Genomic DNA, 10,725 nt, shown 5'->3' with positions numbered 1-10,725 from the left:
ATTCCTGGCAATGGTGGGGCTGCAATCATGGCAATGGTGGGGCTGCATTCCTGGCAATCGTGGGGCTGCATTCCTGGCAATGGTGGGGCTGCATTCCTGGCAATGGTGGGTGCTGCATTCCTGGCAATGGTGGGGCTGCAATCATGGCAATGGGGGTGCTGCATTCCTGGCAATGGGGGTGCTGCATTCCTGGCAATGGTGGGGCTGCATTCATGGCAATGGTGGTGCTGCATTCCTGGCAATGGTGGTTGCTGCATTCATGGCAATGGTGGGTACTGCATTCATGGCAATGGGGGTGCTGCATTCTTGGCAATGGTGGGTGCTGCACTGATGGAAATGGGGGTGCTGCACTGATGGCAATGGAGTGCTGCATTCATGGCAATGGTGGGGCTGCATTCATGGTACTTGTGAGGCTGCAGATGGGCACTGAACCTTATTTTGCTTCACAGTTCTATATTTACATTTTTTTTTTCCTTGAAACTTCCCTCTTAAAGTGAAGGTGTGTGTTATAGGGCAATAAATACGGTATATCCAAATAACACGCCCATGCTCATCTCTTAACTCACACACAGCCACAAAGGCAAGAGAATTCTTGTTGGGCAGTGTATTAGTATTCGGACGAACACGCTTAGACCGAATTGTAATGGTTTAAAGAATGTCAGGCAAAATGGCCGACCCTCAAACTTGTTCACTTCATCAAATCCGTCACTCTTTGAAAAAAGTTTGGACACCCCTGCCCTAGTATGTATGATGCATATTCTTAGCCTCCAAGTGCATACCTTTACATTTATCTACATTAAACCTCATCTGCCACATAGTCGCCCAATTAGACAGCGTATGGAGGTCGGCCTGTAAATTGGAGACATCTTGTAAGGACGTTATTCCACTGCATAGTTTGATGTCAACTGCAAAGACTGAAATGGTGCTTTCAATCCCAGACCCAATATCCCATTTATAAAGATATTAAAAATTAAGGGTAATTCTGATAAGTCTCTCCCTCTACAGACCCCCACATCCACCAGGCCAGGGTTGTGGGGATGACATCAACATGGGGACAAGGTGCTCTGCAGAAGGAAACAGGTATGAGATCCACCCGAAAGGGTTGGTTATAGGCAGTGGTGGTCAGGGGACCAGTGAAGTGGTAGGTTTTTAAGATAAAGGACTACTTTCAGGTCCTTACAGAAGACAAGGAGGAACGCTTCATGTCTGGAGAAGAATAGGTTTTACCTCCATATGCAGAAAGGTTTCTTCAAGAGTCCTGAAAACGTGACGTTATAGACTCCCTCAAGAGCTGGTTCTAGCCAGCTCAGTAGATTGTTTTAAAAGAGAGCTGGATGCATTCATAAATGTACAAAATATAACCGGATACTAATATTTAGAGGTAATAACAACAGGGGTAGTTGATCCATTGAATATCCAATTGTCACCTAGGGGGATCAAGAAGGAATTTTTTCCCCCACTGGAGCGAATCGGATCATGATTTATAGGGATTTTCTTTCCTTCCTTTGGATCATGTAGGCATATGGTTTTGTATATGGAGTTGTTATTATTGGTTAGAACTAGATGGACTAGTGTCTTTTTTCAACCTAAATACTGTATGTGACTATTATTAAATTATACAGTATTATTAAATTATACACTATTATTAAATTATACAGTATTATTAAATTATACAGTAGGCTTCCAAATGTGAACGTCTTTATGTATGAAGAAAAATGTTCCCCTTTCAAATTTGTAATTGTAATCTCTAAAGCCAGGTCTACTTTTTGTTCATTTCAGATCTGAACTCGGACGTAAACGCATGGCCTCAATGAACCGGTCGGAGGTTCTGGAGTTCATCCTCATTGGTTTCCCGGGTCTTCCAGAAAATTTCTACTCTTTAGTGTCCGTATCATTCTTTCTAATATATAACATCTCCCTCTATGCCAATTTAATCGTGGTGGTGCTACTTTTACTAAGTCGGCATCTCCACCAGCCCATGTATGTCATCATTGGAAACTTGTCCGTTTCTGACCTACTTTTTGACACGTTGACCTTGCCAAAAATCATCTCCAAGTATTGGTTTGGAGACGGCTCCTTGTCCTACACCGCATGTTTAATACAAATGTTTTTTGTCCATTATCTGGGAACTCTTGATGCCTACATTTTTATGGTGATGGCCATTGACCGATATATTGCCATCTGTAAACCTCTCCGATACCATTCTATTATCAGCAACAGATTGGTGGCCATCGTCTGCCTTGTCCTCTGGATCTTTGTAGCAGCCATGGTCTCGTCTATCATAGCGCCAGGTCTGATGCTCCCTTTCCGTGGCACCAACAGAGTCAAGAGCTGTTTTTGCTCTTTCAACACAGTGGCTGTTTTATCATATGTAGATACGGCTTCATCCAGAAGAACGAGGTATCTTATTGCCATGATGTCACATCTGTGTCCATTGTCCTTTATTGTCTACTCCTATATCATAATAATCCAGAAGATCTGCTCATCAAGCCGGAGAGAGAATTGGCGGAAGGCCTTTTATACATGTACCACTCATTGGTTGTTTATTGGGTTGTATTTCATCCCTCGACTGGCAATCTACGCATATAACCAGCTACAACCAAACCCCGACAACGATCTCAGTGTCTTTCTGATTTGTCTGTACACGTTTGCGCCCCATTTTACCAGCCCCATCATATTCTGTCTGAGGACAGAGCAAATAAGGAGAACTCTTAGCAAAGTATTCAAATGGAACGTTAGTAATCATAAATTTTGAAGGGAACATTTAATGGTGTCTGGTCGATTTTGTTTTCTGAAAGTTTACACGTTTATACAATAAAATTTGTTTTTTTATTCCATTTTTCTTTTCAAAAATAGTTTTCAGTGCCCATAGAGCAGCGAATGGCACATTTACATGCGCATGCACGTTGACGTGTTTTCCTGAATGTGAAAATTACAACGTTTTTGCGCTGCATTGCAATACACGTCCATTGTCCATTATCAAGCTGCATTGGCATTCCATTTAACCAGTTCCAGTCCTGGCCAATTCTGACATTCCTCTCCTACCCGTAACAATCAGCATTTTTTTTCTAGAAAAGACTTAGAACACCTATACATTATATACACTATATATACTATATTACCAAAAGTATTGGGGCTCCTGCCTTTACACACACATGAACTTCAATGGCATGCCAGTCTTAGCCCTTGTACACACGGTCGGACATTCCGACAACAAAATCCGTCGGATTTTGGCCGAAACTGGTGTTGCATACACACGGTCAGACAAAGTTGTCGGAAAATCCGATCGTTCAGAACGTGACAACGTTATTTCGTTACGACGGGACTACGTTCAGGCTAGTAGCCAATAGCTTTGGTCTAGGAATTTGATCTGAGCATGCGTGGCACTTTGTCCGATCGGAATTCTCTACAAACGATTGAACAAAGTCCGATCGGATCATGTTGTCGGAAAATGTTATAGCCCAGCTCTAAAACTTTGTCGGATGGATATTCCGACGGAAACAGTCCGATGGAGCCCACACACGGTCGGATTATCCGACAACACGGTCCGATCAGACATTTTCCATTGGAATGTCCGACCGTGTGTACAAGGGCTTAGTCTGTAGGGTTCAATATTGGCCCACCCTTTGCAGCTAGAACAGCTTCAACTCTTCTGGTAAGGCCGCCCACAAGGTGTAGGAGTGTGTCTATGGGAATGTTTGACCATTCTTCCAGAAGTCAAGTTCCTCCACCCCAAAGTCGCTCATCCATGTCTTTATGGACCTTGCTTTGTGCACTGGTGGGCAGTCACGTTGGAACAGGAAGGGACCATCCCCAAACTGTTCCCACAAAGTTGGGAGCATGAAATTGTCTAAAATGTGTTAGTATGCCGACGTCTTAAGAGTTCCCTTCACTGGAACTAAGGGGCCAAGCCCAACCCCTGAAAAGCAACCTCCACACCATAATCCCCCCTCCACCAAATTATTTGGATCAGTGCACAATGCAAGGTCCATAAAGACATGGATGAGCGACTTTGGGGTGGAGGAACTTGACTGGCCTGCGCAGAGCTCTGGCCTCAACCCGATAGAACACCTTTGGGATGTATTAGAGCAAAGACTGCGAGCCAGGCCAACATCAGTGCCTGACCTCACAGATGCACTTGTGGAAGAATATTCCCATAGACACACTCCTAAACCTTGTGGACAACCTTCCCAGAAGAGTTGAAGCTCGTATAGCTGCAAAGGGTGGGCTAACTCAATATTGAACCATACAGGCTAAGACTGGGAAGTTCACGTGCACGTAAAGGCAGGTGTCCCAATACTTTTGAAAATATAGTGTAAGTGAAATACACGTAGGCAGGTGCAGTCTACTTTCTCCACTGCAGGTGGCACTTTCCACAGCGGCACTGTTGCAGAGAAAGTCAAGAGGAACAGGGTTTCCCTATGGATTCCTGGGTCACTGGGAAAGCTATCCTATTTTGGTAATATAGTGTATTTTTTAAGCAGAGGCCCTAGAGAATAAAATGGTGGCTATTGCATATTTTTAAGTCACACGATATTTACACAGTGGGTATTTGTTTAGTGACAGATAGGGCTTTCTTTTGGTAGAATTTATTAACCACTGGGAGGAGAGGGTTATTTTTATTACATAAAGGGGAAAAGATTGAACATTTCTTTTAAACAAAGAAGGGGGAATCCTTTCTCCCGAAAACGCATTGGCTTGATGTTCTTGTTGTTATTCTCAATAAAAATGATTAAAACCGCGTCTTCCAAACTCGCAGTTCTTGTGGATACTGGGCGCTCCTCCTTTCCTCATTTCTTCTCAGTCTTACATGCAGAAACGACCTTAAAGAGGAAGTTAACCCTCCTGCAAAAAATAAAAATAAAAACACACCCTGCAAGATAAAGGCATAATGAGCTAGTATGCATAGCATACTAGCTCATTATGAATTACTTACCTGAGAACGAATGCCCCACAGCCATCCTCATCTCCCCTTCAGGCCGCCGACATGTCACCCGGGGCTTGCTTCCGGGTATCACGGCTCCGGCGCTGTGATTGGCCGGAGCCGTGATGACGTCACTCCAACACATGCGTGCGGGAGCCGCCGCGAATGGCACAGTACAACTGAAGCAATGGCACATACTGCCATTGCTTCAGTTGGCTTAAGTGCGCATGTGCCGCATGACGTCGGAACATGCAAATACAGGGATATCTCCTAAACGGTGCAGGTTTAGGAGATATCCAGTGCCTGTAGTTTAAAGTGGTTGTAAAGGGTTTACAACCACTCTAAGCCCTTGTACACACGGTCGGACATTCTGACAACCAAATCCGTTGGATTTTGTCCGACGGATTTTGTCCGAAACTGTTGCATACACACGGTCGGACAAAGTTGTCGGAAAATCCGATTGTACATAACGTGATGACGTTATTTCGTTACGACGGGACTACGTTCAGGCTAGTAGCCAATAGCTTTGGTCTAGGAATTTGATCTGAGCATGCGTGGCACTTTGTCCGTCGGAGTAGGCTACACATGATCGGAGTATGTCCGATCGGAGTATTTTGTCGGAAAATTTTACCGGCAAGTTGGAAAAGTTGGTCCATCGGATATTCTGATGGAAATAGTCTGATGGAGACCACACACAGTCGGAATATCCGACAAAACGGTCCGATAGGACACATTCCGTCGGAATCTCCGACCGTGTGTACAAGGGCTAAGGCAGCAGACAAAGACCCAAGAGGGTTCTACGAGCAGTCTCCACCATTGGGCCGGAATCCTTCCAAGCTGCCCACATAACCACCCACCCAGGACCATCGACCGATACAGTCAATCCAGCTTGGTCTCCAACACGTACGATCAAAAATTACGAGTTCAGTGTACTTGAAGATTTGATGCGATGAGCCCTGCTGACCTTTCATTTATGGAGATGCTTGAAAGGCACCTCGGAGGTTTGTAGGAAACAGAAAATATATATATTTTTATCAATCTATGATTTTTGTGATTGGACGATAATGTGAAATTATGGAAACAAAGTTATCTGGTACCACCTATGAGCACCAAACCAGCTGTATAAGTCTAGTCATAGACATTCTGCCGTGGCAGAGGTGATCTTTTTGACCTGTCATCCTGACCTCTTGCCTCACTGCCGTGTCAGATGTGGAGCAAAGGTGTAGATCGTTATCCCAACCATTGACCATCTGCATGTTTCCTCTGAACCTGTGCTGAGCTGAGAATTAGGCAGGTGTTTATAAAACTATTTGCATAGCTATTTGTCCAATAAAACTGCAGGTACATTTATTCTGTCCAAATATGGAAAATCTTAATGTTCTCCTGCTATTTCCTCTACAGGTCGAAAGTTATTAATTCATTAAAAATAGAGCTGTTTGGGACAATACCACAATATGACCACTAGATGGAGCTGAATAAATAAATACTTTTCACGATCCTCAGCTCCATCTAGGGCAGGGGTCTCAAACTGGCGGCCCTCCAGCTGTTGCAAAACTACAAGTCCCATCATGCCTCTGCCTGTGGGAGTCATGCTTGTAACTGTCAGCCTTGCAATGCCTCATGGGACTTGTAGTTTTGCAACAGCTGGAGGGCCACCAGTTTGAGACCCCTGATCTAGGGCATATAATGTGGTATTTTTCCAAGCCACTTTATTTTGTTATAAATAAGTAATGTTTGACCTGTAGTGGAAACAGAGGGTGAACATTTGATTTCACACAGAACGAATGGGCCAATAGTTTCACAGGATTAAAAGCTAGGTGAATCCTTTTAATGAATACACCCCATACATTTTGGAAGGAGGGAAAATGGATTAGAACACCTGTTTGGTTTTTCCTGCTATCCGGGACCGTATTAACCCCTTCCCGCCCACATATGGCATACCTTTAAGTGGACTATGATTAAGGCCTGTAGGCTGAAATGCGTTAATGTTGGTTTTTGTATTGGAACCTTTTACTCCTGAAGATGTAATAATGAAAGATTTTGCAAGATTGGTTGCTGACTTCTGGTTGCCGACTTCATTGTGGAATGTATGAGTCCTGTATCGGCATTTGGAGGTCGCAGTCGAGCTCGGTGATAGCCTTAGCCCCTTCTGATCTGTCTGATCAGGTTGCAGCACCGTAGGTTTTGAAGTTTGGTCCCAGGGTGCAGGATGGACCACTGTGATTGGGTCAGTGCCGTACTCTAATGACATCAACTATTCCGTTTTCGTTCATTGGCTTCTGTGTAGTCCTCGTCCTTGACGTGTTTCACCCGGATTGGGCTTAATCGTAGAAGTTAACATCATTAGATTGCAGCCCTGATCTTTGTAACTTAGTGTTTATGTGGAGAGGGGTGTGCTCCTTCTGGGATTAGTGCTGTCTTTTTGACACTCTAATTGGCTGTCACATTGATCACGTGATTGGGAGTCTGTCCTGCTGACAATCAGGACTATAGACTGAGCGCTGTCTATGACAGCTCAGACAGTTTGCTGGGAGCGGGTAATGATCAGAAACCTCAACCAGCTGTACATGCATATGTGTAGTGTTTGGGTGTTAATGTCTGCCCTCTTTGCCACCCCATATATGCGTTTCTTGGGCGGTAAGAGGTTAGGGAGATTTCCCTTCACTTCCTGTCCTTCTGAAAATGTTTTCGCCAGACAGGAACTATGGGGAAATCTGCAATAAGGACACAAAATCTGCGTGTAAAAAGTCTAATGAGAATGCCAGACCAAAGATCTAGGGCTCTTTTACCCATTCCTGCCACCTCCTCATGGGCCTTCAAGTGGATCTTAATGCTGGGAGGTGGAACCCCAATCATGTGATTACTGTGATTGGCTGTCACAGTGGTCACGTGATTGGTAGCCCATCCTACTGACTCCTGATCACAGGGACCAAGAGCTACGTCTCAGAACACAATCTCAGACCCTACAGACCCATATATGCAGAGTGTTTAGGCCCACCTGTCCTGCTGCCACATATTTGCATCATGGTGGCAGAAAGAGGTAATGTTGCCATTAGTTCATAACAAATAACCATAAACCAGCTGACACTTTGTAGGGGCTCGGAATTCTCCCTCTTCTTCGAGGCTCTGGTGTTGGATATTGTTAGGAGGACGCATGATGTCACCAAAGCTAATGGTAGTGGCAGAACTACCAGGGTCACAAAGGTGGAACTTGCAACCTTGCCGTTTCGTCACAGTGGTGGGTACCAAGATGGCAGGAAAGGGTTCCACTGTGGGACTGTAAAAAAATGGCCCAGCGAAAGGTGTATAGGGCTGCAGGATCAGTGGGAAGGGCCTCAGGCTCAGAGGGAAGGAACCCAAGACCAGAGGAAAGGTCCCTGGGACCAGTGGGTCAGGGGGGCCCTTCATTGTTTCATACACAATGGCTCTGAAGGTTCTAGTTAAGCCTTTGGTTAAAGGTAACCTTTACAATGAAAATATCCCATGTACTCCAGTGTCCCAGGACATTAAAAAACCTTGCTAGGTTTGATAAATGAAGCTTCTTTTCAATGGCATACTTGTGGGCTGTGCACGGCCCCTTCTTAGACTTCTTAGACTGTCCCCAAAAACTCCTGCACTGTCCTGTCTAGGCCACAGGACAGGTGGACCATTGCAAGGTATGAGGGCTTGGGAATGTTCAGGCCCTAAGCAAGTGGATTGCTCTCTCCATCCCGCTATGCCACAAGCTCAGCCACCTTTGAGCATGTGCTCATTGATCAGAATGATTATGGTGCTGGGATCGCACTTGCATTGATTGGGCCATCCTGTGATTTAGACCAATGGCTTTCAACCTTATTAGGTTCAGAGCCCATTAAATTCAACCAAAACTTTCCGTGCTTCAACAATAAAAAAACAAGTTTATACTAATAATTCAGAGAGCTCTGGATGGGGCTATGTGTCACTTTGGGGGATGGGGGATCTGGATGGGGTTAGGAGACTTGGTTGTCCTGTAAGGGATGAGGTTTCCGGAGGGAGCAAGAGGAATTGTGGATAATGGGGTATCTTGACTGGACAGGGGGCTTTGCATGGGTAATAAGGAAGACTGGAGAGCACTGCAGGGGCTGAGAGGCAATTGGAACACTGTTAAAGGCACTAAGAGGGCTGGAGGCTTTGCAACAAGCTGGAGGGAGGGGGTGTTAGGGTGGTTTTAGGCTCTGCAGCAAGCTGGGGGACCTTGTGGGGACTGAGGACTCCTAGGGGGCCTAATGGAAATTTAAGATGCTGAGGGCACTGTGGTTGAGTGGCACAAGGGGACCTGGGAGGCACAGTGGGAATTTAATGGATCTGCAGTTAGCTGAAAAGCACTGCCCTAAACTTTTGGGACAATAACAGCCTTACTTGAAGATCCCTTGAAAAAACAGGCTTGGTGGCCCTAAGGAGGATGAGGTTTTGGAGGGAGCTGGGAGCAATGGTTAGGGATGGGATGTCTGGAGGGAGCTGGGGGTCTCAGGCTGCAGGTTTTGCAGGAAAAATGGTTGGTGGGACTAGGGGAGCAGTTGACTCTGCAGCAAGCTAGGGGGCACTGTTGGGGGGGAGGTTATGTGGGGACTGAGGACTCTTAGGGGGTCTGGGGCTCTATGAGAGGTTATGGGGCACTAAAACCCACTATGTTCACTTGGCTGGTACTATAGGAGCTAGGAGGCATTGTGTCAGGTCAATGGGCACTGTGGGGAGGGGGGGGGCTCTTAAGGGGCCTGGATGGCACTATGAGAAGTTGAGGGGTGCTGTGGACCTCTATGACAGGTTCAATGGGACTATGGAAGCTAGGAGGCAGTGTAGGGAATGAGGGCTCCTATGGAATCTGGAGGCACTGTAAGATTTTGATGGGCACTGTGGACAACTATGGGAGGTTTGGTGGCACTGTAGGTGCTAGGAGGCATTGTGGCAGCTTGGTGGGCACTGTGGGAACTGGGGGGTCTTAGCCCTTGTACACACGGTTGGAAATTCCGACAACCAAATCCATCTGAGTAATTCCGACGGATTAATTCCGGAAGAGGTCCGGAAGTGATGTTGCATACACACAGTCGGACTAAGTTGTCGGAAAATCCGATTGTACATAACGTGATGACGTTATTTCATTACGACGGGACTACGTTCAGGCTAGTAGCCAATAGCTTTGGTCTAGGAATTTGATCTGAGCATGCGTGGCACTTTGTCCGTCGGAGTAGGCTACACATGATCGGAGTATGTCTGATAGGAGCATTTTGTCGGAAAATTTTACTGGCAAGTTGGAAAATTTAGTCCGTCGGATATGCCGACGGAAACAGTCCGATGCAGACCAAACACAGTAGGAATATCCGACAAAGCGGTCCGATAGGACACATTCCGTCGGAATCTCCGGCCGTGTGTACAAGGGCTTAGAGGGCGTGTGGGCACTTTGAGAGGCATTGTAGACCACTATGGAATGTTTGGTGGCACTATGGGAGCTGGGAGACACTGTGGAGACTAAGGACTCTTAAGAGCACTATGAGAGGTTAAGGGGCACTAAAGACCACTATGTGCACTTGGGTGGTACAATAGGAGCTAGGAGGAATTGTGTCAGGGCAATGGGCATTGTGGGGACTGGGGAGCTCTTAAGGGGCCTGGATGGCACTATGAAAAGTTGAGAGGTGCTGTGGACCTCTATGACAGGTTTAATGGCACTATGGGAACTAGGAGGAACTGTAGGGACTGAGGGCTTCTATGGGATCTGGAGGCACTGTGAGAGATTGATGGGCACTGTGGACAACTATGGGAGGTTTGGTGGCACTGTAGGTGCTGGG

At 45.9% G+C, this 10,725-nt stretch overlaps 1 protein-coding gene across 1 annotated transcript; it reads left to right on the top strand.

The window, feature by feature from the left end:
* Positions 1–1,792: 1,792 nt before the first annotated feature.
* Positions 1,793–2,767, top strand: LOC143926824 (olfactory receptor 1500-like). Its single transcript, XM_077450863.1, has one exon. It carries the CDS (start codon positions 1,802–1,804, stop codon positions 2,753–2,755), a length of 954 nt encoding a protein of 317 aa, XP_077306989.1. The 5' UTR covers positions 1,793–1,801; the 3' UTR covers positions 2,756–2,767.
* Positions 2,768–10,725: the final 7,958 nt, after the last annotated feature.

The sequence above is a fragment of the Lithobates pipiens genome, unplaced genomic scaffold (assembly GCF_037356315.1).
Source record: "Lithobates pipiens isolate NorthernLeopardFrog02 unplaced genomic scaffold, aLitPip1_a1.2 Scaffold_23, whole genome shotgun sequence".
NCBI lineage: Eukaryota > Metazoa > Chordata > Amphibia > Anura > Ranidae > Lithobates > Lithobates pipiens.
The sequence above is the reverse complement of the archived record's forward strand: the minus strand, read 5'-3'. Positions and strand labels throughout refer to the sequence as shown.

What these genes read in the sequence shown, in the direction of transcription:
- LOC143926824 (XM_077450863.1), top strand. Translation starts at nt 1,802, where the DNA reads ATGGCCTCAATGAACCGGTCGGAGGTTCTGGAGTTCATCCTCATTGGT.